At 33.5% G+C, this 27,999-nt stretch overlaps 1 protein-coding gene across 1 annotated transcript; it reads left to right on the top strand.

Annotated features, from left to right (window-relative positions):
* The first annotated feature begins 104 nt into the window (after positions 1-104).
* On the top strand, positions 105-27,299 carry LOC118198537 (U6 snRNA-associated Sm-like protein LSm2). The gene is made up of 4 exons (XM_085823226.1): positions 105-209; positions 1,124-1,191; positions 3,532-3,622; positions 25,516-27,299. Exons 1-4 carry the CDS (start codon positions 207-209, stop codon positions 25,639-25,641), a joined length of 288 nt encoding a protein of 95 aa, XP_085679352.1. The 5' UTR covers positions 105-206; the 3' UTR covers positions 25,642-27,299.
* The last annotated feature ends 700 nt before the right edge of the window (positions 27,300-27,999 follow it).

Here is a 27,999-nt window from a genome sequence, read left to right as displayed (position 1 = left end):
TATTATAAAATATCATTTTTCAGGGAATAACAATAATATTTGTTTTACAAAAAAATTATGAAGACACTTATGTTACAAAAACTCAGAAGCAGGAATAAAACATCTTAACTAAAAAGACTATTTTTCGGTACTTCATAACAATTTTTGAACTGAAAATAAGTCAGCCTCTGGAGATTATAATTAAACAAACTATATTGTAATACAAAATGGTAAAAATTCATGGTTTTTGGAATTTATTTGTTAATTTTCACATTTCGACAGATTTTGTTTATTTTCTGTTGAGCTAGATAATTATATATATTTATTAAGTTGTCAAAGCATGTTCTATGATCTGTAATTTAAATTTGATAATTTGAAATTAAAGTAAATTGTATAATTACTTAAAAGATAAAAATGAACACCATATATTAAAGAATTTGTTACAATTTAAATATTGCTGTCCTACTGAAAATGAATGCCCTTCATTTTTCTTCGATTTTTCTCGTAACTTCAGTAAAAATCTGATGTTTCCGTCCTTCATTATTTGTCACTTGTCAAAAAATATCGAATAATGTTAATAAACTAGAACTTAACAATTAATTAATTAATTTTTTTTTTTTTTTTTTTTTTTTTAAACTGGTAAAGTAAAAAAAGTTGTACGAAAAAGTTAACATGCATTAGTAATAATTTTTAAAATATGATCTATTTACTGTCAGAGGGACTTGATAAGTCTTTAAGATATGGGGCCCTTTAAAAGTCTGATGTACTATATTTTAATGCTATGTTTATACAATCTTTTAATTTTTTTTGGGGGGGGGGCTTCCCCAAGAAAGTAGGGGCCCTAAGCCGTAGCTTATACAAATCTTGCACTCTTTATTGGTTTATCTATATAAAAGCTTTCAGTGATCAGTATTTATGGAAAATTGTTTCAGGTTGATAAATACTATGTGTGGAAAGAGAAATATTTTTAGCTTTCATTTTAAATGCCCAAAATCTATTAAGATGATACTTTCTGTGCACCTCCACAAATATCTGCAGTTTTTTTTATATATATATATATTACTTGTAGGTATAGTGTAAATATACTGAAATTTCATTTCACATTTTTAAAAATTTGTATAAAATATTTATTTTCTCCAATTAGTTATTCTATTCATTTTTCAAGTCACTAGTTGGGAAAGATGTTGTTGTTGAGCTTAAAAATGATTTGAGGTGAGTATTTTTATTTTTATAGTTATTTTTTCAAAGTTAAAGTTTTTTTCAAAGTTTTTAAGTTAAATTTTACTTCAAATGATGCTAAATTAAAAGAAAAAAAACTTTCTGATTATCTGCAGCCCTGTTTTCAACATTTGGTGAAACTTCTTTGTTTTTGGTGTATTTTCAAGTATACACATGAGAATCGCTAATTTACGCACATACCATGTATATATGTCAGAACATGTGGATTTATGTATTTTAACTCTCATTACATTGAAAATTATCCGCCAGCTGTAGAAATGCAGATATTGGCCAAAAGGATTCCCTGTTTGTATGTTTCTTGCAATTTTATATGTTTATTTAGTGAGATTTTACAAATACGCTCCACTGCAGTGTCTAGCCACATTAATGTGACCAGCTGTCAAAAGCCGGAATAACCACCTTTCGCAGAGCAGACTGTTGCGAGGAGACGTGCAGGAAGAGAGTCAGTAACCTAACTGATTGAGCCATGCTGGCTACAATGCAGTGGCCAGCTGTGCTATGTTATGCAGTTGAGGATCCATTAAGCAAACAACCAAATCGAGGTGGTCCCACATATTCTCATTCAAGTCCGGGGAGTTTGCTGGCCAGGGGAGTATGATAAATTCATTCTGGTGCTCTTCAAACCACACATGTACATTGTGAGTTGTATGACATTTCGCATTGTCCTGCTGGTAGATGCCATTATTCTGTGGAAAAACAATTCGCATGTGCATGTGGCCATGGTCCGCAAGGACAGATGCACATTTCTGTTGATTTATCATGCCTTCCACAATGATGAGTGCAACCAGAGAATGCCACAAAAACATTCCCTAGACCATAATGCTCTCTCCTCCAGATTGGATGCTTCCGGCAATTGTTGCAGGGTGTTTGCTTTCTGACGTTTCATGCCCTATATGCCAACGTCCATCTGCTCGAGGAAGCATTAAATGTGATTCAGCGAAAAAAGCTACCTGTTGCTGCTCAGTTGACATCCATTTGCGATACTGGAGTGCAAATTCCAGCCTTCATCAATGATGATCTGCAGTCAGCATAAGTGCTTTAACCAGGTGTCTGCTGCAGAAGTCGATATGCAGCAATGTTCGCTTAACCGTCATTGAGGAGACACTGTTGGTAGCCCCCATAGTTCATCTGGGCAGTCAGTTGCTGAATGATACACGTTTATTCGTCTAAATGCATCTCTGCAGCTATTCACCACTCTCATCTATGGCTCGTAGTGCACCATATTTGTTACATCGCTGATTTTGGATAGTGTCATTTTGCCATGCAAGGCATACTTTTACCATGGCAGCACACAAACAGTTTACAAAATTAGCCATTTCAGAAATGCTTCCACCCTTGGCTCGAAAGCCAACGATCATGCCCTTTTGGATGTCAGATAAATTGCTCCTTCTGCATTACACCAATGATTGCAGTGTTTTTTGATTCTCTTAGACACCTTTTACATACACTCAACTGCAGTATGCTGCTACCTGCTTTCTGTGATTGGTTATTTCACGATCACATTGAAAGTAGGTGGTGGTCACATCAATGTGACTTATATATAGCATCATAACAACACAATGTTATGCATGTAAGATTTCCGTTTTCGCAAAAGCTAAAGTCTTAGTTATGATATTTATTTTTATACATATATGCAAGTAATTGTTGTTCATTAACTGAGAAGTACTTATTATATCATGATAATACATAAAATTATTCAGAATTTAAATTTCTAGCATTTTTTTATAGGTGTCAATGTACTAATATATACATCTTCTTCATTCTAAAATTAATAAACTGTATTTGCTTTATAAATAATAATTAATAAATTGCATCTGTTGGTACCAACAGATGGCGCCACTTGCTTATTCTTGTCCAGGCTTTCTTATCTTATCTAATCATTATTTCCTATCTTGTTCATTTGCGGTTTTGCAGCTGAGGATGGTGGTTCGGTAAAACCATCGAAACTAGTACTGTGAAAATTTTGTAAATATAACGCTGATTTTTGTTGTGTGACTTCTAAATTAGTATTTATTCGGCGTGCTATTGTCTCTTAATTTTAGACACAAACTAATTTATGGTCGGCTGCAAAAAATTCAATACAATTTAAAATTGCACATTAAAATCAAAAGAATTTTCAGAGAGGACTATAAATTTGATACTTTTGTTATACTTTTATAGACTGTCTTGCAAAAGAAGCATTATTGATTAAAATGTGAAAAATGATATATAAATCTATCCATTTCGAAACTGTGTCCATTGTTCTTGAGTAGCTTTCCAGTGCATAAAATATAATGTATATGTTGTTTAGTAATTTATATTGCTTTATTGCAGCATCTGTGGTACATTACATTCAGCAGATCAGTATTTAAATATCAAGCTTACTGATATAAGTGTTACAGATCCAGAAAAATACCCTCATATGGTAATAATTTTTTTTTAGACTTTATATTTCTATTTGCCTATAAATGCTCTGTACTGCTGCATTTATGAAGTGAAATTGAAGTATTCTAGGTATTTTTCTGTTAGCTGGTTATCAGAATATTTAACTCTGGAGGACTGAGATGAAAGAATATTCTGGAGGTTGTTTCTTCTGTTGGCTTCTGTGAATTTTCCTCCCTCCGTAACAGCAAATCATTGGTACAAACTTTCTTTGTATAATTCTTTCAGTCTACAGTTGTATTGTGGTTTATTTGAAGGTGAAGTTCGTAAAATCCAACCACCATTAACTCCTGACACCATAGAATATGATTCCTAAAACAGTGAGAAAAGATATGTGTAATCAATTGAACTAGGTCTGTGTCTGTATTCCTTTTATTTCTTGGTATGGTCATAGCCCGCATAGCCACCTTGGTGATGAATCACCCATGCATTAGTCTTATTGGATGATCATTTGAACATTGTATTTCTTTATGAAGAATTCCACTCATATGGAAAAATTGGATGTTCGCCTCTTTATCTTTAGGCAGTTGCCAAATTGTGCAGTTCATTTTAGTGTTTTAAAAAAATGGTTAGTTTTTCTAAAAAGATTCTTTTTTTTTAAATGGGTTATTATAGGGTTGTTATAAATACAGTCAAAAGTCATTAATCCGGACTCGTCGGGACTTCGGCGATTCCGGATTATCGATTTTTCCGGATTATAGATCATCAGTTTAAATCTGGTAAGATGGCATGCAGAAATTACAAAATTTAAAATATGAAACCGTAATTTATGAAATAGTGAACAATTATGATCTAAAGGGTATCAAAATTTACAAAAAGAAAAAGCTTAATATTTGTTTGTTTATTAAACATTTCTTTCAATGTAAGTTATTTAAGTTGCTTCATTTCATGTGACAATACTTTCTCTTTAATTCTATTAAACAGACATAATTTCTTGTTTAGTTACAAAGTTCCGCTGTTCAAGTCCTATAATTGCTGTGCTGAGAATACCGACTAATTTGTCAATCGAAATGTTTTCGTTTTCAATAACCTCTCTCTCACTTTCTTCACTATCGGACGCGAATTATAATAACGAGGAACTTGATTTAAATCATATCAAAGACGGAGTACATCGAGATGAAATACTACATTTAGTAAGGAATTATAAGCCAAATAAAATAAAAACATCTGTTCTGAAGATAAGGATAGTGCTGACAGATCAACTTCCAATTCATTGCGCGCCACGGCGTTCCTCCCCCCCTCCTGCCGCAGAGCAGCGTGAAATTGATAAACAGATTTCGGATTTCAAAACATACTTTCGCTTTGTAAATCCTTTACATATTAGTAAATATATATCGGAAATTCTATTTGACATAATCGAAAGTTCAAGCTTACTTTTATAAAATTGCTCTAACAGTCTGCAAAAAATAATAAGCCGGATCCAATTCAAAGATTAAGGAACAACGCAATCTGCAACATTAACTGAATTAGATAATTTTAGCTTAGCTTATACCGTCCGTTATACATTAAACGCGCATGTGTAAACGTATTATGCGCTTGCGCACACGCAAATTCGCAGCCGTAAAGGTCTTCCGCGCACGCGTAAATGCCTATGCGCATGCGTCAACCCGATGCATGCGCAGAAAGTTTGTAGCTTTGAGGTCCGGATTATGGGTGTCTGAATTAACGACTTTTGACTGTATTAAAGTTAAGTTCTTTAGAGCTTGTTATTAACAGGTTCAAGATAATTAACTTAGTTACTATCCATTTAAAAAAATTATATATGTGATACATAGTTATTTGTGATTAATTGTGTAAATTTATTTATCTGATACTTTGTTTAGTTATAATTCCATTAAAAAAAGTTTTTTTTCGTCAAATATTCTGGTACCCAGCTAACAGAAAAGTACTGAAGGACATAATCTTTTGTTGTGTAATAGAGAAAATGGGAGAAGAAATTCATCATGAGAAATTTTTGTTTGTTTGTGCTACCTATTACATTGAACTTTCTTATTTGCTTCCATTATGCACTGACTACCAATAAGTATTAGGACACCTGTGATAGAAAAGAAAAAATAACTGTATTCAAAATCAATAGTTGGTAGAGCCTCCACGAGAGGTAATTACAGCGTGGACCCTCCGGGGCATACTTTCCACAAGTCTTTGTACAGGGTTGCCACGCTACCTGGAAAACCGGGAGAACCGGAAAATGTCAGGGAATTCGAAAATTGACCAAACAATTCAGGGAAAAGTCAGGGAAGTTCATACAACGATCCCGCCAAAAAAAGCGATTTTTGCGCCGACGTCGGAAGAGATAACTATTTTGGCGAATTGTGTATCACGTGAGTGTCATTCGGGCAGCTGGCATAGAGCCAGTTGTCGCAGCTCCAATTTTATTGTCTTTTAGAAAGGCAAAGCAAGTTTCCCGCAACTTTTGGTTTCCAGTATTCTCGAGAATCGCATGTTCAGTGAATGAACTAAAGAAAGTACCTGTTCTCGTATAAAACAAAATGGGTTTAATCCTAGTATACGGTACCATGGTGGTTAGAATCAAAGCATATGTATTGTAAAGAAGGAAAACCTCTCCGCAACAGACATGGTTCCTTTCCATCATAGAGAGAAACAGCTGTGCATGCGTGATATATCTGTCGCCAAAGCTCGAAACCGGTGTCGAAGTTCGAAGGTCATGTTATCAAGAGTTCATAAAATGAATATTGTTTAAAATTTCTTTAACCACTTGCGCTAAAAAGACGTGCCACGCACGTCGAGATGCTTTTGTCTCAAACCGCGAGCGATGTGAACACCACGTCGATAAGCATTTATCGCAAAAATGAAAATAACGTGGTGCACACGTCGCCTAACAACGAGATTGTTTATTTCTCGAGTTACAGCTCTGGATCGCACTCGCAGATGTAGAGCGGCGTAAATGAGACACTTTACCGCTTGTTATATTGTAGCGCACGGCACCGCAACCATGAAGTTTAGTCTTGGCACAAGTGGTTAAACTAAAGGAAAAGAAAATATTTTTTGGCGCAAGCAAATTAATTCATGGATTAGTTATTTTCAGGGAAAAATAAAACTACGAAAATCCGTTTTTAAAATTATTGCGAAAAATCGAAGAAGAAACGTCCTTTGATAAAACGTTTCTTCTTGGATTTTTCGTAGCTTTCTTTTTGTCAAAGAACGTTTTTTCTTAACACGTGTTTCTCAATTTCCGGTACACATCGCGGAGAGGGAAATTCTGGCCGCCAGGTTCCGTCGCCAAATCCCTTGGCAAATTTTCCCTCTGCATTCTAGCAGCGTAATAGCATTTTACTTGTATGTGTTGGCAGTGGTGATAAAAGCAAAGCATGTTTTGCTTCCCTTAAATAAAGCTAAGACTAAACTAAATAAAATTCTTGCTTTATTCCGTAAATAAAGTAAAAGAGCTAACACTGTAGCCTTTACATTTTAAAATCATTTGATTGAAAGCAAACGAGCATAAAGCTAACTGATAATCACACAAGAGAACAAGAAACAAGAAGCATTCGCCGATACCAGCGTACATATATATATACTCGGCCAACCCGCCGATCTTGATGTCATCGGCCAATCAGCGGCAACCACGTTAGCTTACCGCCGATCGACCTCCGATCAAAATTTGCATGTGGCAAACTAAAGCCAACAAACGGCCCTCTTTTCCCCATGCAAAGATAAAAACAAAACTTTCACAGAAGTTCATAGTTCAATTCTATTATACGAAAACGCTTATTGTCTTTAAACACTGAAAACATCTAAACAAAACTTTCTTAAATTAACAGCAGTCGCTGCTTTTGTAAATAAGTCGGCAGTATTTAATTTACTGGTGATAAATTCAAGGTCAAACACTCCATCATTTACTAGTCTTCTAACAAAGTGATATTTTACGTCTATGTGCTTAGTTCGGCGATTTTCTATTGGCGATCTAGAAAAATCAATGGCAGACTTGTTATCACAAAATAGTTTAAACTCTCTTAAATTAAACTTTAAAATTTCGTCTTGTAAGACATTTTTCTTCCACATTAATTCCTTCGCTGCTTCAGATAAAGCGATATACTCTGCTTCCATGGTTGATAAACTTACACATTTTTGTTTAACAGTTTTCCAGATTACCGGTACTTCATCTAAATATAATATAAATCCTCCCATGGACACGCGGTCATCTCTATTATTTGCATAATCAGCATCTGAATAACAATATAAATTTAGATGTTTAATCTTCGATAAGTTTAACTTAAATAATTTAGTACTATTGAGATAACCAAGCAATTTCAACAATGCTTCCCAATGCCTAATTCCAGGATTCTCCTGAAATTGTGATAAGATATTTACTGCATATGTAATATCAGGCCTTGTCCTGTTAGCTACAAAAACTAAATATCCTAACAGATTTCTAAAGGGTAATGTATGCATTTCCGTAATTTCTACACTTGTAGATGGACAATCTAATTTTGTAAGAATAGTGCCCTTAGCTATGGGAAGTGAAGTTATTGGTATCTGGAAAAGTTTAAATTTTTCAAAAATTTCTTCGATATATTTTTGCTGATGTATAAAAACCCCATTCTCATTCTCTAAGAATTCAATTCCAAGTAACGTTTTAGTTTTGCCTAATACCTTAAGATCAAAAAACTTACTCAGCTGTGAAATTACTTTATCTATACTATATTGATCTTTACTAAAAATCACAATATCATCTACATATAACAAGAGAATTACATTTGAACCCTTATAAACACAATTACACCATTGTATTTTCTTAAAATGTAGATTTTCTAAAGTACTTTCAAATTCACAAAACCATTCACGGCCGCTTTGATGTAGACCGTAAATGGCCTTGTGTAATAAACACACTTTATTTTTCTTTTCGATAAATCCCTCTGGTTGGGTCATATATATTTTCTTATTTAGGTTTGCATATAAATATGCATTCTTTACATCTAACTGACAATTAGTCCATCCATATAAACATACCAGTATAGCGAAAAATATTCTTATGATTGAAAAATTTACTACAGGACTGTAAACGTCATCAAAATCTTCACCTCTTTTCTGCCTGAATCCCTGTGCTACTAAGCGTGCTTTGTATCTAACCACTTGATTCTTTTCATTTCTTTTTAGCGTATAGACCCATTTGTTTCCTATTATAGTTTTATTTTCTGGCTTTTCGACTAATTCCCAAACCTTTCTTTTCTTTATTGTGTCGATTTCTTCTTTCATTGCCTTATCCCATTCTTCTGCATTTACTGATTTTCGTGCTTCTTTAAAATTTTGTGGGATAACTATTTCTACGGAATTTGCCTCTTCAGACACAGAGCTAGTCTCCTGTTCTACGAAATTAACTTTCCCCGAGTATTCGTTTTTTCCACTAAAATCGAATTTATCTTTTTCATATTTAATATTTCTTGCCTCACAATACTTTTCAATATCATTATAGGATCTAAAACAGGTGTCTGTTCCCTCTACATAATAATATATGTCTGTACGTGTTCCATCTGGCCTTTTAATTGCTTTTCTTTGCCAGTTTAAGTCTGATACTTCTTTCAGAATAGATTTGTCATCTGACTTCTCTAGAAATTTCCTGTTCTTCATCTGATTCTGCTAATAGCTCAGATTCCTCTAGTCTTTTAAATTTAGGTTTTGATTTCTGTTCCAGGATGCCATTCGCTGCATACAGTTTTTCATCGAACTTCACATTACGGGTTTCTATTAATTTGCGTTCTTCTGGCAGCCATATCCTATAACCCCTAGTTTTCTTCGCATATCCTACCATGATTCCTTCTTTGCACCTCATTTCTAATTTATTCCTAATCTGTTTTGGCACGCCAACATAGGCTTTACAACCAAATAATTTAAAATAAACAACACTGGGTTTTCTATTTAGGAACGTTTCATAAGGGGTTCGGTTGCTTTTATGACATACTCTGTTCCACATATGTACGAAACAGCCAAGAGCTTCTGCCCACCATTCTTTTCCCATTTTACCGTCATTAAGCATAGTTTTAACTGCGTCTAATGCCATTCGGTTAAAACGTTCATACACACCGTTCTCTTCTGGGGTGTACGCGTTCGTGCGTTCAACACTAATTCCATTTTCGGCTAAGTACCCTTCGAATTGCCTATTACAGAATTCCCCACCATTATCGGTGCGTATACTTATTAATTTTCTATTTGTCAGTCTTTCCATTTGCCTATGATAATTCTTAAAGTTGTAGAACGATTCGTTTTCATTTTTCATACAATACACTGTTACTAATCTACTATAGTCATCTACAATAGCAAGAAAATATTTACTCCCACCCTTAGATGGAACTGGTAGTGGGCCACAAACGTCTAAATAAACCAACTGCAATGGTTTATCCGATCTCTTCGGAACAGATTTAAAAGTTATTCTACTAGATTTAGCAATAATACACGATTTACACCCCTCTATTGGTTTTTCAATTTCTGGTAACCCTTTCACGCTTTGATTCTTAGCAATAATACACGATTTACACCCCTCTATTGGTTTTTCAATTTCTGGTAACCCTTTCACGCTTTGATTCTTACTAGTTTTCTTAATATAATCAAAATTTACGTGGCTAAATCTCCGATGCCATAGCATTGCATCATCTATTTTATTTAACTTTCCAATTTCTGTACCGTAACCAGCTTCCCTTTTACCTGTTGCATATCTAAATGGTTTTACGTGATAAAGTCCGTCATATTGTTTAGCGTAGCATAATCTATCCCAATTATTAAAGTATATCCACATCTTCCCTTTTGAAATCACAAAATGAGCACCAGCCTTTTCTAACCTTGCTCCCGATAATAAATTTCTTCTTAGATTTGGATTGTATAACACATTATCTAACTCAATCCAATTTATTCGATTGCCTACTTTTACTGCAAATTTGACAGTACCCTTTCCTAGTACTTTACTTTCACAATTTCCTACAGCTAAAGACATATGTATATCGTTTATTTCTTCGAAATTTGTCATTAAATTTCTATTATTACAGAAATGAGTTATAGCTGCAGTATCTAAGACCCAATTAAATTTATCTGCGTTACCTCCTTTGTCTGTAGTTGTTACATAATTTTCTACTAACATTAATTCTTTATCTTTAAACTGTCCATTTTTATCGTCTATTTTAAACTTCTGATTTTTACTTACATTTTCTTTACATTGAGCAATTAAGTGCCCAAATTTATGACATCTGAAACAAGGTCCTATTCTCATATTCCCCATTTTTTTCTTAGATTTAGTTTTATCTTCAACTTTATCTTTCCCTGCGTTTAAACTAATAGCATTAAACACGCTTACTTTGCTGTCTTCTAAATCAGCAATTACCTGGCAAAGTCGGCTTTCTTCCCTTACCAGCTCTTCAGCAATTCTTTCCAGCGTAAAATCTTCGTCCTTCCACCTATATATCAACTGTACGATGCCGGACTATTCCTGGGGTAATCTCCTTATTGCCTGGAATCCTTTAAAAAGATCTGCCAAGTTGTAACCAGCTTCAGCCAACTTCTTTGCAGTCATTCTTATTCTTGCAATGAATAATCCTATTTCTTCATTTGGCGTATATCTAATACTAAAAAATTCATCCAGTAACTGAATTATCTTTGCTCTTGTTTTGGGTTCGAATTGCTTCTGTAGAACTTCCTACGCTTCTTTACCACTTGAACATTCTTGTATCAGCGGCCTGAACTCAGCTTTAATTCCGTAATATAATGTAGTGAAGGCTGTGTTCTCCCTCAATGTGAACTCCTGCTTTTCACACCTTGTTGCACTTTTATCTAATTCTTCTTCTTTGTCCTCTATGAAGCTCCAACAATTTCTATCCAGTAACAGCATTTTCATGACGACTTTCCATCGATCCCAGTTGTCATGGTTTAACAACTCAAAACCTTCAAGGTAGTAATGACATCTTCAATTAAGTGCGAGCACAACGACTTGAACAAACTTCTAAGACAGGTCAGCTTCTTTTTGTGGATAACAGCCCTCTTCACCTACATTCCTTCAATGCTGAGTTGAACTGGATGACTGATTAGCTGTAGGGCCCATAACCCTGTTGGCAGCGGTGATAAAATCCTGAAATTAATTCTAGCAGTATGATGACATACCATCACGAAATTTAATGCCCATATTTTTTCCTTATGTATGCTGCGAAATAAATATAAAATACCTCAGTTTATTAAAAATGATTTCTTTCTTTCCTTTAGCTGCAGAATGTCTGCAAAAAAAGCCTTATTTTATTCCAGATTGGGAAGATTCTAATCTCAATCTTCAGTGGAGAAAACAACAACTATTATAATTATATTTGTGTTTTCAAGTGTTAAGGTGCCTTTTAAGAACATATCTCACACAAATTAAATTTACCTAAAATCTAACCTAACTATTTAGCATTGCATTGTGATTTATAAGGACCGGATTAGCCTCGTCTTGAACTGGTGATGATCATGAATAATAATTAAATGAAACATACATTTGTTATCCAATGTATATATCTTAAATTTTATTAAGTTTCTTAAGTTGAAAAGTAAACAAAATTATCAAACAAAGTATACCAAGAATAATTAAGAATAAATGTCCTCTGGGATTTATTGAATAATTAAGTGAATTTGCTACACAATACAAGTAAATACCATAATTAATTTACCTCTTAGCACAGCCAACGTACATTACGTGGATAGACTGAAATTTTCTTGAAACACACCTGGAAAACCTAGAAATGTCAGGGAATTTCTTTCTCCCATTTGAGTGGCAACCCTGTTTGTATGACAGCTAGTGGTTCTACTCGGCTTGGAGAAGACATAGAAGTTCCTTCACCGATTTTGCACGGGTAGTGCACCCCTGAAATCGGCGATGCAACTCGTCCCAGAGGTTCTCGATAGGGTTCAGGTCTGGACTCTGGGCAGACCAGTCCATTCGATGAACTCCATTGGCACCATACCAAGCCTTGGTTAACGTCGAAACATGACAACTGGTATTGTTGTCCTGAAAGTACCAGGGGTCCAACACGTAAAACTGCCACAATGTAGGAAGCACATTGTTATCCAAAATAGTGCAGTAGGCATCAGAGTTGAGCTTATCATGAATGGGGATCAAGGGTCCCAGCCCATACCAGGAGAAACACCCCCAGACCATAATTCCACCTCCGCCGAACTTGACTGTTGGCACAATGCATTCTGGCAGGAGACGTTCTCCAAGTAGACCCCAGACCCTGACCCTGCCATCTGAAAGGTAAAAGGTGAACCTTGATTCATCACTCCAAAGAACCCGTTTCCACTGATCTACGGTCCAATTTCGATGTGCTTTGCACCACATTAACCGAGCAACATGGTTGGACTTTGTAATCAAAGGCTTATGAGCAGTAGCACGACCGTGAAAACCAAATAGATGTGCTTCCTTACGGATGGTATTCATTGAAACAATACTCCCGGATGCCTGTTGAAACTCCTCGCGGATGAGGGCCATCAGTTGAGTGCGGTTCTTCCGAATTTCTTTGGACAGCACTCGTCGGTCTCTATCTCCCAGTTTCGTTTGTCTGTCGATTCGGGACACATTCCGACAATCGCCGCTCACCTTCCACTTCTTAATCACATAGGCCACTGTCGATTTTGGGTACTTCAGATCGCTAGATAGGTCCCTTAAGGCCACACAAAGGTATAATTATTGTGATACCCGATAATTATACCTTTCTCGAAATCAGGGAGCTCCGAACTGCGAGGCATCTTGCATGCGACTAAAGCCGATGCTGTTTCCTACATGATATATACCGGTGGAGTCCGTGATGTACCTTAGGACCGCAGATATCATCATTTGCATAGGTGTCCAAATACTTATTGGTAGTCAGTGTATATTATATTAGCTGGTCATATTTAATTGTTAATTTCTAATGAATTTCTACCAGTCTGGTGGAAAATTTGTTAAAACTGTTTAAATATTTTCATTTTAAACTAATTACATTTATTTTATTAATTTACTTGATTATCTTTTATGTATATATAAGCTTCCTTTGTGTGATGTATCTTTTAAGAAAATAGATAAATGTTAATTCTAAACTCTGAAAGTGGTTTACTTATTTGGTGTAAATCAAATTAAAATTTATGCTCTCTAATTTCTTAGGGCATCTTCATATGCTGTTAAATTTTGTGGGCTAATCTTTGGAATATGGTAACAGGTAGTTTGGCGACATTTTGGAAAGGCGATAAAGGTTACTAGCTAGGACTTACTAGCAGTATACATGGATAAAGTCAAGAGTGTGCGCAATGCCATTTTTGTGCAATTCTGGGATTTTGTTTTAAGTGAAAATAGGCCGGCGTGTACATGCACGATACCGTGTATGTGCAGTTCTTAAAAACGTGGTAAGCAGTGGGTGATTCTGCACTTTCTCCCAATTTCGCCCCTAATCTTCGTCATGATTAAGCATTTTTGTTCCATAAAAGTTCTAGTATAAGCGTAATTTGGCTAGCAGATTGTTGGAAAAAAAATGTTGAGTAAAAAAAAATGCCTTTACTTCGTGAAAGCAAAATGGCGTCCAAAACAAAAATATCAGGTTGCTGTAACAGGATTGGTCGCCAAATTTTCGCCAAAAAATCACCAAGTTACCATAATCCAAAGATTAACCATTTTGTGGTACTGATGTCGTAGAAATACAAGTTTATCAGCCCAAAAAATGTTCCTTAAATTTTTTTTTTTTTTTTTATAAATTTAAAAAATAAAAATACCGGTTAATCTTTGGATTATGGTAACTTGGCGGTTTTTTGGCGAAAATTTGGCGACCAACCCTGCTACAGCAACCTGCTAGTTTTGTTTTGGATGCCATTTTGTTTTCACGAAGTAAAGGCATGTTTTTTTTTTAAACAATCTGCTAGCCGAATTACACTTATATTATAACTTTTATGGAACAAAAATGCTTAATCATGACAAGATTAGGTGCGAAATTGGGAGAAAGTGCAAAATCGCCCACTGCTTGCCGCGTTTTTCAGAATTGCACATACATGGTATCATCCACGTACACGTCGACCTATTTTCTGTTAAAAAAAATCCCAGAATTGCACAAAAATAGCATTGCGCACACTTTTGACTTTATCCATGTACACTGCTAAAGTCCTAGCTAGTAACCTTTATCGCCTTACCAAAATGTCGCCAAACTACCTGTTACCATATTCCAAAGATTAGCCAAAATACCTTATTATATTAATGTTGTATTTGGCTGCTGCTAATATTGCTTTGTGTGTTCATTTCTAAAAGTTTATTTTTTAAGTACTCTAGCTATTAAAATTAATCTGTTTAGTGGAAATTAAAAATTGTTTTATCATAAAATATTTGTTTAAAATATATTCGCATGATTTTCTCTGAAAATTTTAGTTTGAGTATCTTTATTTTATCATTTACATTTAATTCATTTTAGAACTGATTGATTAAGGGCCTTAGTGATTAAAAATTTTATAAATGATATGCCCGTGACAAAAAATTTTAATATGTGAGGTTATGTTGCATGTTTTTATATGCTGCTGAAAGATAAATTTGTTTTGCCTGATAAAACTGAACTGATTTTGCTTTTGATAGTGGTAATAATTATAATTAAAATAAACCTTGAAAGTATAGTATTTAAATGTTGCCTAGCTTATCCTATTTTCAGTAATTTCCAGTAGTGAGATGTCACTTGATGCCTTGTGTAAATGCTACCATGAAATCTATTTGAGATAGGAAAAGTAACCCTAAAGCACTGAACAACACTAACAACTTCATAAAAAAATGGCTGTTTTTTAAAGTCTGAAATAAAAGAGGATAAAAAGGCTAATACTGAAATTCATTGATATGAACTTTTATAATAATTCCAATTGACAGGTGTAAGTGTTTTGTTTATAGTTGCAGTTTACAGAATTCAGAGAAAATAGCCCAGCAGTCTCAAACTGAAATTGCATGCAACCTGAGAGTAGCTGGGTGGGGGGGGGGGCAGATTTAAAAAAAATTATAATTAAATTTATGTAACTAACTAAATCTTAACTTCAAATTTCCCTTATTAAATGTTTATCAAAAGATACATAAACAATAATGATAATGCAAAGGAAAAAATTGAAAATTTGTAATAAATTTCTGTTAGTTTAATTTTGTAAATAAAACGTGCTAGTGGTTAAATATTAAATTTTTGGACTGACATTTATTTCAAATAATTTTAGTATGTTGAATAAACTATTAAATATTTCTTAACATAAACGAATTATGAAAAATGACCAAATTTTCTGAGAAAAATTCCTCCCTGAAACAAAATTTGAGAACAAACAACCTATTCTCTTTTTTTTTTTATGCATTAAATTTTTTATCATGCATAAAAATACATATAATTGTATGTAAATACTTTTACATTTCTCTATTTCTTGGTACAGTTTGACACTTGAGGATGTTTTGAGTTTGATAACATTTGTAGCCTTCAAGAAAAATTACTGGAAACTTCATCATGAATTATAAATGCTCATTGGTCAATCGAACCCCTTATCTTCAGATCTTTGAATAAGATTTATAAAAAATTTATTAAAATTAATTACTTCCATTTGTAGATTTTATGGTATGTTACTCATGTGTGCTTTTAAAGGTAATGAGAATAATTTTAGATTGGACTCCAACTCATTAAATTCCTTAAATTTGCCTTCAAATTCTGCCAATGAATTTCTCTGCCTTTGAATTCTTGCCATAACAATTTTATTTTTCTTGCATATTCTTCAGATTTTTCATGTGAAATAAAAGGTAGGATTTTAAAACATAGAAATGCATGAAAGTTTTTGATTTCGGTTGTATTTCCCTTATCTGCAGTTTAACTTAAAAAGCTTTAATAGAAGCATACATGTCAGTGATAAGTTTATCCTTTCGGTACTCTTCTGTTATCGGGACCATATTAAAAAATGCAAGCATGCAAATATGTATGGATGGATGGTTGTGTTCAAGTATGCATGTATATATTGTTACAAAATGTCCAAGCGCAGTAAGATAGCTTCCTCACGAAGCAGGCTTAGGGTTGCCAGGAAATGGCAAGGAAAGGCAGTGTTGCCACATTTGGCGAGAAATCACCCATTTGGTGACAAAATTGCCAATAAGCCATAGACAGATGGAGAACCTTCTGGAACGAATTCTTACTCATTTAGCCTAGAATGTTCTTGAACACAAGCCAAAATCTGTATAAACCCTGCTGGTACATGGAGAGTCAGTCAGTGTGGAATCGACTTGAAAGTGAGAGACTGCCCAGTTGAGTCAGTTAAGAAGTCAGTGAGCAAGTGTTTCATAGTCTGGTGTCAAGTTGGTCATCAAGTGCGAGAAAGTTTCTTAGTGCATCGTCAAGTTTCATCTCAGAGTATGTTGAGCTCCGAGAATGACCAAACCGAATTGGGAGCTGTACTCTAGTGCATAGTGAGTTGTAGTGTGAAGAGTCTCGAGAGTACATTAAGTTCCGAGAACGACTGAGCAGAGTCGAGAGCTATACTTTGGTGCTTTGCTGTGAGACTGTTATAGCCTGATAGTGGTGGGTCTCGAGAGTACATAAAGTTCGAAGACGACTGACCCGACTCAGGAGCTGTACTCTGGTGCTTTGCATAAAGCTGTCTCCTGTTATAGCCTGATAACCTGAAGGCTGTGTTGCTGATCATTCCAGCGTGTTTATAGTAGTTCTTCGATGACTGTAAATGTGTTATTGGAGCTGTCTTAAATAATACTGGCTAATAAATTGTGTTTCCATTCTTCATCAAGTGTCGTCGTTATTTATCCAAATCCACGAACCCGTAAACGTACGTAAAGAAAAACTTAACAATATATATATATATGTTAACAAGCTAGGTAGTAATTACAATACTGAAAGACCAATTTGGTCTAAAAAATTTTTTGCGCAATATGCTGCAAAATTAAGGAAATGAGAAATTGTAGAGAGCTCGCCAAAAAGTTACCAGGAGCTATGGCTCCAAGAAAAAGTTCAACACATTTTTTAAAAAAACAATGTCATTGAAGGGTGAAAAATTAGGCTACACGCGAAATATGTACTATATGTGTGTGCACACATACTCTCTCTGAATAGCCAAAACATCATGACAACCTACTCAGTAATGCATTGTGCAACCTTTGGCGTGCAAAACAACTGGAATTCACCTTGGCATGGATGCCACAAATTATTGGTAAATGGTTGAAGACAGGTTGTACCAAATCTGTAAGCAGCGGTCATGCAAAGTGGAGATATTCTGACATAGTGTTGTTTGAGCTCCGAGCTGCCACTCCACAACATCTCAAATGTGCTCTGTCGGATTAAGATCCAATGAGTTAGGTGACCAGGACATTAATTGGAATTCATCCGTATGCTCCTTGAATCACTCTAACATTATCCGAGCCTTGGGGCATTGTCTTGTTGGAAGATTCCATTTCCGGTTGAGAAGATGGACGCCATGTAAGGGTGCAAATGATCCGCAATACGTTCAGGTATTCCACAGCTTTCATGGTCTGTTCTATCACAATTAAGGATTTAAAAAAAAAAAAAAAAAAACATAATATCACTACCACCAGCCTATGTATGACCTGTTGTACAGAGGGGGAGCAACTGCAGCAGCAGTTAAATGCTATTCCCACTTAATCACATGTCCTCCACGTCATCCAGACGAGTTCGTTGAAAAATATGGGAATGTATCAGTGTGTATGCACATGCATACATACATTTTTTAATCCAGTCCCAGTAACAAAAGAGTCAGAGTAACAGTAACAGAAGAGAATGGTGCAAAATGTATAATTTTTTTCATTTAACTGATATCATAAATCACAACAAATTTAATTATGTTCCACTAAAATGCTGACTGACAAGCTGATATTTTTAAGTAATTGTTATGTGTCATTACAAAGAAGTTCAAGAGATTTAATCAAACAATCTTTAATGAATTCACCATCACTAAATGGTCTCGATCTTTTTACAGTGGTGTGCTCAAGAGCAAAACTTGCATGAACTTTGCTAGATTTGTTTGCTTTCATAAAAAAAATTTGTTGTTGTTGTAGGCCAGATTTTAAAAAGTGTAACTTTTCTTCCCTTGGTTTACCTTCAAGTATTTCAAATTTTTCCTTATGATTCATTTCACAATGGATTGTAAATTGCATTTGTCTGATCTGATATTTCCTTTTACAAATAAAGCATATAATTTTATTGCACACATTATCACAGAAGTGTGTAATTTTCTATTTATCTTGAAAAACATGCCCTTCTCCTATCACTTTTCTTTTAATATCTTAGTTAAAATCACAATTATAATTTTGTTCACAACTTTAATTCAACAAGATGAATTATCAAATGAAAGCAACACTCAAATATTTTGCACAATTTCAAATGACTGGTATTGATATAACATAGATCTGAGGACAAGCACAAGCAACTTTTTAACAAACACAAATATTTTTGGTAACTCTTGTATTCTTATGTTAATGTCTATGAATGTGTTTCAATGGCATGTGTCACCTATGATTTGTTTGTTACTTTAATTTCACTTTAAGCTTAAATTTATTTAAACTAGTAATTTGAACACTTACAATTATGCATAAACCTAAAAATGGAACCTGCAGTATGAATTAGTATAATGAGCAGATAGATTAAGAATATCTTTGGAAAATTTGGTTCACTACAAGTAATTAATGTTAGACTGCTAGAACTGTTATACACTTTTCAGTTTGTTTAGACAAATTTCTTCAGTAAGCTTTACTGGCAAGTCCTGTTATGGAATGTCGAAATGTATCAGAAAGTCACCTCATGATCACCATATGGAACTCTTCACAAGAAAGTCAGTTCTGACACCATGCATCAGAGTATCTTGGATTATCTTTCTAATTTCTATAACTCTCTTGGTGATGAAAGATTTCCACTTAGTGTTGGTACCTTTATTCCAGCACAACACAATTTTGGTATCTGTCTAATAGAATATTGTGGAGGTTTTCTTTTGATCAAATAATTTTTTCACCATAGTATCTAGATGCTCGACTAGTTTTGCTGCAAGTAACTCAAGACAACATAACTCATTTTATAAGTGCAACAAAGCTCACAGACATTTGCTCTTGATTATGCGGTTTATTACATAAACAACCATACCATATGCCTTTTGACTGGCATCTCTCTATAATCGGCTTCAGATTCAAAATAAATGTGGGAAGTGTAATCTCGCTCAAATGAGGATGCTCATAACAGCACTTTGTCCACTCTCAATTGATATCTGTAGGCAGTTCATCATCCGATGTTATTTTTTGAACCCAAAGCTCTTGTAGTAAGAATTTAAATCTAGCAGTGAATGGAGCTATTAACCCAAAGGGGTAAAAAAAATTCTTCCCTGCTGTTTTCAGTTTTCATGATGAACTGTTTCATATTTCATTTATTTTAAAGAAATTCTATCGAAAGAACATTGAAATTGACATTGAATTTTTAAAGAAATGAACATTGTGCCCCTGTGTCCAGGAGTGCAGTGGTTGGCATCTTATTTACCAGAATCTGTACCTCCAGCATAGCTAGATTTTGTACCACCACTGTATTTAAAAACATTTCTGAGGGGTCTTTTTTCCCACTCGGTGACCATTGCCCCTTCTCGATCACCGGTTTGCGTTTAAATTCTGATTACCTGCCACCTCTTTTCGTTGATTTTTATATCCACCGCCCTTAGATTTATCTGCGCTCTTGTTATTGAACTTTTCACTTTTTCCCGTCTGCTGATACACCTTGTACTGAACTTGTGGTTTTTTTTTTGGGGGGGGGAGTAAATCTTGAGTACTGGCCATGCGCTTTCTCCGAGTTTCTTTGAAATTTCACTGCAAGCTGAAATAGAACTTCTAGTGTTTGCGGATTACGCACTTCGAGGAAATCTTGCGCTGACGATAGAAGATGTGGTAGAATTAGTTCGATAATTTCTTTATCGGGCCTTTTCCCGTATAATAGATTAAAAATATGAACTTTTCTTAAAATAAACTCTGCCGAATCCTCGAAATCGCCGTGGTGTTTACTATACAATTCTGATTCAAGCTTCGCACTATCTTTAACGACTTGAAGTGCTTTTAGTAATGCAGACTTGAAATTTTCCCAGTTATATGATTCAGATCCTGGGTTCCCCAACAAGAACTTTCCTATACTCTTCTGCCAGCTAAGGGCTTGACCTTTTAAGGCTGTAGTAGCGATGCTCACCTTTTGTAGCTGATTCACAGGGTGTAAGGTGAAATGTAGGTCCAATTGCTCCAAAAATGTCAGGACTGAGCCCTTGCCATCAAAAGTTGCTGTTGGTTTCATAGATGCATGCAAAATTTCCACGAGGAATCCAAACCCTTCTACTGGACTCGAGGATGTTGTAGGGACCTGAAAGGTCGGAGGGGTCAACATAAACTTCCCGTATTCTAACGACATGGTCCTTTAAAGAAACTTTTCGGGCACCAAATGTAGTGTTCCTCACTTTGGAATTTTAAGTTAATGTTGGAAGTGAGGAATCTAAGAACTGATAAGCGAATAATCGCTTGCGTTCGGTGACAAGAAACAACAAGATAGAAGGGTAACTAACCCTTTATTATTCCAATAAGATTTAACAAAACTTTGCCTGGGAGTGTACAAGCAAAGCCTGCACTTGGACTGAACTTAAAAGACTAAGAATTAAACTAAAACTAAGGTTAACTAAAGAAGTATAGCCGAAGCTATCAAGGTTCAATTAGAGTTGGCCCCTTAACTTATTTTATTACGAAGCTTTGGCAAGGGCCTGAGTACGGCCGAGTGTAATAACAGCATTGAGAGAGAGCGGCCAAAATGGCAGATGCGCATAAATCAGAAACTCTGATTCTCTCTGACTCTGTAAGTAACTTCGTGGTTTAAATACCACTCCTCCTCATTAAATATTCAACAAATTCCAAGACTACGTTCTGGCCGGAAGTAGTAAGTTGAAGCTAAGAATTTGACAGGAAAGGAACTTTAACTTAAAATTTAACTGTTAATAAAATTAACATAATTCTTACAATGTGTTTTCTTGTTGAGAGGAATTATGCTGCATCTTGCTCCTTTTCTGCCAAAACAACCTGTGGAATGTTTTCTCCACATCTGCAGAAATAGGAGCTTCAGCTAATCGGAAGTTAATTAGCAAATGGAAATGTTAGGACTTAAATTTGTCCCGGTCCATTGACAAAAAAAAAAAAAAAAAAAAAAAAAAAAAAAAAAAAAAATTAGAACTTAGGAAGGCACTTTGTAGCAGAATTTAGGACCCGTAGAGACTGCACCGAGAAAGCCTTAAGTATATGTGAGAGTTTATTTATTTAGGCCTCAGATTAGTTTTAAGCATGTGCAAGAAATAAACATACGTATAGTAAATAATAAACTAATACAATTCAGGCATAATTCAGTACACAATTGGAGCAACATAAAATTTAGCGAAACAACTTGGCTTTCGTTGCCAATCTTGTGATACACAGCCAATAATATATAATGGACGCTATTAAGCTAGGATAAAATTATCTTTACTGATTCTAAGGCGTTTCAGTTAATGTAGCAGACTGCGCTACTCCCTAATTTTATAATTTGATTCAGCTTATTATTTTTTGTAGACTGGTTATTACTGCGGTAATTTTAGAAAAACTAAGCTTGAACTTTCGATTATGTCGAAAAGAGTTTCCAATTCTGGAGCTGCTAAAGGATCTACAAAGCGTTTTTATGTCTATTAAACAAAAAGTGGAATTACTGCAAAAACTGGGTAAAGGCATATCCGTCTCAAAATTGTGTGAGAAGTATGGCATTGGAAAGTGATCTGTATATGACATAAGAAAAAGGAACTTTTTGAATTTTTGGTGGAAGCAACTTAAACAACTTACATTGAAAGAAATGTTCAGTAATGTAAACAAATAAATATTAAGCTCTTTTTTGTAAATTTTGATACCCTTTAGATCATAATTGTTCTTTATTTCATAAATTACGATTTCATATTTTTAATTGTATAATTTTTGCATGCCATCTTACCAGATTTAAATTGATGATCCGATATTTGGAATCGCTGAAGTCCTGACAAGTCCGGATTTCGGACTTTGTACTGTATTTTTCTTTTTATCACTGTTGAAATACATGAGATACTGCAAACCAAAATGTTTGTCTTTCCTTTTTTAAATTAAGTATGTTCTGAATTCATCAGTGCAAAAACAAGGAAAGCTTCCACTGTCACAGAATGCCTTTGCTCTAATTAAATTTCTTACATTAGTCTGAATAAATACAAAGGTAGTAGATAAAATTATTGTTTTCCAACTATTAGTAGCTGTAGCTGTTATAAAAGTTTTTAGCTTAAAATGCAGCCACATGTACATTTAATGCACCTCTGTTGATTATCTGACTCCTTTTGATATGGACTGTCTGCTTTTTCTACAATGACATCAATGAAATAACTTTCGCTTTGATAGCACAAAAAGCTATGTTTTTTCCCACAAGTAATTGAAAGAGCAATTTCTCCTGTGAAAATTAAAACAACAAAAATACAAATTCTATTCTTTCTTTTACACTTAATTTGTTTAATTTAAGAGAGTGAGAAAGCTTGTGATTGTTCAAATTGAATAATCTGCATGAATTTTGTGTATGTTCTTTATTTTCATTGGCAACAACATTAATAACTGTGTGTGTAATTTTTATTATATTAATCACGAAGTGTTAAGCATTCTCACAGTATCTTTGAGAAATTCTGTAAGATCATTTAACTAGGCAAATTCTCTTTTCTAATTTTCTCTCCTACCAGATTTCATAGTTAGAATCAAATTTTTGTTCTAAAATGTATGTAAATACTTTAGAAGAAAACCCTTTTAACATTTTAGTGTAAAACTTCAAATGACCTCACACATTCACATGTAATATCAATCAAATGCAGTATCACTGATGCAGACTTATTTTGAATAGGCTTCATATTCATGGTGAGTATACACTTGTTCGCAGTCATTTGAGAAACTTTTTTCTAATAATGAAAAGGCTAAATTATAATTAGAGTCATCTATCTATCTATGTTATGATAAGCATCTCCTCTTAGTGCAGGTTTTAAGTACTGCAGTTTTATTGTATCTGTTAAATTAGGATTTAAATCAGCACTAGCTACAAAAATGTCTTTCAAAGAAAACCAGTCATGCATTTTATCTGAAAATGTTGGCAAAGTAATTTATCATTGTTCTCAGTATTCGTACAATCAGATAGCTCCGATTTATTTATCAGATATCAGACTTATTATCAGATAGCTCCAATAATTCACATGATGAGTTTTAAAATTGTTACCACATGCTTGATACAAATATCTAATAAAACTTAAAAGATATGTAACAGAAATTAAACAAATAATATTAATAATAATAAAAAAAAACAGTTTTCACAGGTGATTCAGTGGCACTTACAATTAATGCGTATGTGCTACTCTGAAAGCTTCTCTTTTTGAGACAGTCTGGCAACAGTATTCTTCTGCTATACTTCATAACAGTTCTATTTTCAGGCATTCTGATTAGATCACCAGTCCATCTTAATCTTTGGATGATATCTGGATACCCATACATCCTGTAGATTTCTTCAATGGAACTTCATCAATCTCCAGATGCCATCTAAGAGGGCAAGCCAAAAATTATCTATACTTTTGTCATAACTTTTCTTACATTGCGCACTTTGTCTTCTCTCCTCGCATATTTTATTGTTATACTGTTTTGGTAAAGTTTGATTTTAATTCCTCTATTTTTTCCCTCCTGTTGCAGATGATCATGGCTATATCATTAGAAGATTGCACCAAAGAGGAACAACGAGCAGTGATCTAATTCCTTTGGTTGGAGAGTGTGAAATGGTCAGACATTCACCGCAGATTATCATTGCAATATGGCAGAAGTGCACTGTCACGTAAAACTGTGTTTTGACGTGTTGACACGACAACTCCTAACACGAGTGAACTTGTGTTCTGCAGTAAGCTTTCTTGGTACCCATCGTGCACAGACTTTATGAAAACCGAGCTCATCGTGGATGATTTGATGGTCAGAGCCATGACTGATGTTCAAAGCAGATACTACCTCATGATAATGATTTGCCTATTCTTGTCTGACCCTTTCACACCCTCCGACCAGATGAATCTTATCATTGCTCATTGTTCCTCTTTGGTGCAAACTTTTAATGGAGCAGCCATGATATATCTGCAACAGAAGGAAGAAAATTTGAGGATTAAGATCAGACTTCTCAGCATTACCATAACAGTATAACAATAAAATATGCGAGGACAGAAGACAAAGTGCACGATGTAAGAAATGTTATGACAAAAGTGTAGATAATTTTTGACTTGCCTACGTATTTGAGTACCTCAAAGTCTTTCTCTCAAAGGCTGCTATTATTTCTTTATTCTTTTCAGTCAATGTACAGGTTTCAGCTCCATATGTCAAAACAGTTCATATTTTGTAGTTTTATCTAGTAATGTACATATAAATTTGCAGATTGTGAGTTTAGTTGTCTTTTGATAAAGTTTCATTTCAGGCAATTCCTTAAACGGAACCAAAGAAGGATTAGTTAGCAAGTGTTTACTCTTACGAATTCATGCTTAGCATATTATCACTGCGGAAATTTATTTCAATTCAGTGTTAATATTTGGTTATTTACTATACTACATTGGTATGTTTAAATATCATTAAAACCAGCAATGAAATGTACAACAGAATTATAGTATAGAATGATATGTGTATTATAATACTACTTTTAAGCTGTGATGATCTCTGAAGATGAATTAAATGCTGATCATGGGTTACTCTTTGGTTTCATTATTAACTATTGTAAAAATAAATAATAACTCACACATGATTTATAATTCAATCATTTAAAGTATCCATAATGTTATGTATAATGTATATTCATTTTTATTAAATTACATCATTTTTCTTAACAGCTTTCAGTAAAGAACTGCTTCATAAGAGGCTCAGTTGTAAGGTACGTACAGCTACCAGCAGATGAAGTTGACACTCAGTTATTGCAAGATGCTGCAAGAAAGGAAGCTGCTCAGAGCAAGCAATAATTACTCATTTAAAAATATCAGATATTATCTTCCATTTGACTTTGTACATAACACATAACTGTCAACTGAACATTAAAATGAAAGTGAAGAAATATTTTTGTAAAGACCAAGTAAATGTTTTTTTCATTTTATATGCAAATGTTTCACAAATATTATGTTAGAAACTAAACTGAGATTTAAATCCATATATAGTTTAAATATGCTGTGCATTTTATCAGGACTACTAAGAAATTGATTAAGGTTTTGTTATAGTTTAATTTTCTCAAGATTTTCATAGGAAAAATGTTTTGAGTTTTCTCTTTTAAATTTAATGACTAAACTCTTCATTTCATTTATATAAATTATTAATTAAAATTATTTATTAATTAAAGTTTCTGAACTTTATAACTATTAATTTCAAAATATAAGTGTGAGGCAACTTTGATTCTTAAATTTTTCTCATTCTGTAGTATTTATAATTTTGATCAGAGTTCCTAGTTACAAAATTAGGTAAAAGTCAACTTTAGATTGATTTTAATTTTCTAAGAAAACTATTTATTTTTTAACGCAATAGGTATAAAGTTGTTTTTCAAGAAGCAAAAATATTTCCTTAAAGAAGAGAAACTCTCTCCCACAAAATAAAACTGTTTTTATCAAACTAATATTAAGCTAAGGTTAATTTTTACATTACTGATATTTACATGCTTTTCTTCCAAAATTTTGAAAAATTAGTTGTGTGCCACTCTGAGAATGTAACATACAATGTGATAACATAATTTAATCATTAAAAATAAATAAATAAATAAACAAGTTCAAAAATACTTGCGACCTTTGGGTATTTTGGAAAAGTTAAATATTCATGAAGTACAAAATTATTTTTTTCTTTTAAAAATTAAAACATGTGAGATGAAGCTTTATGATACTGTATTTGTCAAACAAAGTATTCCATTTTACTATGCAAAAAGTGGAAAATAAATTCAAAAACTTAACGATCAATGCATCTAGTTAATTTATTTGTTTTTCTGTCCGAAAGCTGTGTAGCATTGTTACTGCTATACCACTTACTCCAAATTTTACTTAACATTGCATAGAATTGTTGCTAATTTGGATTTTGTGTTAGTCACTAAGAGAAATGAATATTTAGTTCCAAACAACTAAGACAGCAGAATTTAATTTGAGAGTTCATTTATGTTGGGCTTTTTTTTTTTTTTTTTTTTTTTTTTGTTCTTTTATGTGAGGCTATGGCATGAATATTTTTCAGGAGTAAAATAACCAGATGATGTGGCATACATGGAATAAGGAAAACTTTGTAGTATAGAATGAATTTGAAATTCATTTTTCATTCAACTTCTTGTAAGTGTAAAATAACACTTAAAAACAATGTTAAAAAATGACCTCTGAACTTAAAATCTATGGTATATGAGTGATAAAAGATAAAACCTGCACAACAATAATATAATTAACGTAATATATTCTGAAATCTCATATTGTATATTATTCATATTAGTTTTATATTTTTGATTGTAAAAATTATTTCTTTTAGATAAAAGGAATTAATTAAAAAATTTTGTTACTCATTTCTTTTCTTAATTTAAAATCTGTTATGTACTGGAAATATAAATGAGTGTACCAAAATTATGATCAGTGTTCATCTAAAATAAAATCTTATTTAATTCTGACATTTGTATAATTGCTTTCATCTAATCACTGATATTGTTTCGTGTAAAACATTTCAAATTTAAGTAATAAAAAATTCTTATGTAAAACTGGTACAAAATTAAAAAAGCATTAAGAATTTTAAATTACTATATATTTTATTTTATGTATTATTGCTGCAGGCTTCAAAATGCATTAATCCCAGATACTGCATTTTAAAAAAACATTATACTGTGAATGGTTGCATTCCACTGTTTTGTAATTGCTCTAAAACCAAAAGTATGTTTAAAAAACATATCATTTAAATTGTCATCAGGAAAAAATATATTTCTCAGATCCCATATCTTCATATTTTATAAAATTCATTAACATAAATTAAGGAAGTCACTTAGGAAAGTCATAAATCACTTAGAGAAGCTTCAAATTTGTGAATACATTACTGAGACCCACTTTTTTCATTGTTTGGGGAGAAAACAGACTTTTCAGCAGGATATAAGAATATTAACTGAGTATGAATGAATGACTACTTTTTATATGTTTAGTTGTGAGAGCTAATTATATTTTTGTAATACAATTAAACAAACAAGTATCATAAAATATAACAAATATCATTCACTCTTAAGTGAATTTCAAGTAAATATTTTTAATAATACATGTTTTCCTTTTCATTTCCTTACATGGAATGTGAAGTTTTTTCTAAATTCAATCTTCTGCATCTTCCAA

This window comes from Stegodyphus dumicola, chromosome 9 (assembly GCF_044657685.1).
Source record: "Stegodyphus dumicola isolate Sdum_Otavi_A_Nest chromosome 9, ASM4465768v1".
Classification (NCBI taxonomy): Eukaryota; Metazoa; Arthropoda; class Arachnida; order Araneae; family Eresidae; genus Stegodyphus; species Stegodyphus dumicola.
Note: the sequence above shows the minus strand (reverse complement) of the source record. Positions and strands in the feature narration are given on the sequence as shown.

Excerpts from the sequence above, each read along its gene's own strand:
- LOC118198537 (XM_085823226.1), top strand. Across the intron at positions 1,192-3,531 it reads GAGCTTAAAAATGATTTGAG|CATCTGTGGTACATTACATT; the intron begins GTGAGTATTTTT and ends GCTTTATTGCAG. Across the intron at positions 3,623-25,515 it reads CAGAAAAATACCCTCATATG|CTTTCAGTAAAGAACTGCTT; the intron begins GTAATAATTTTT and ends TTTTCTTAACAG.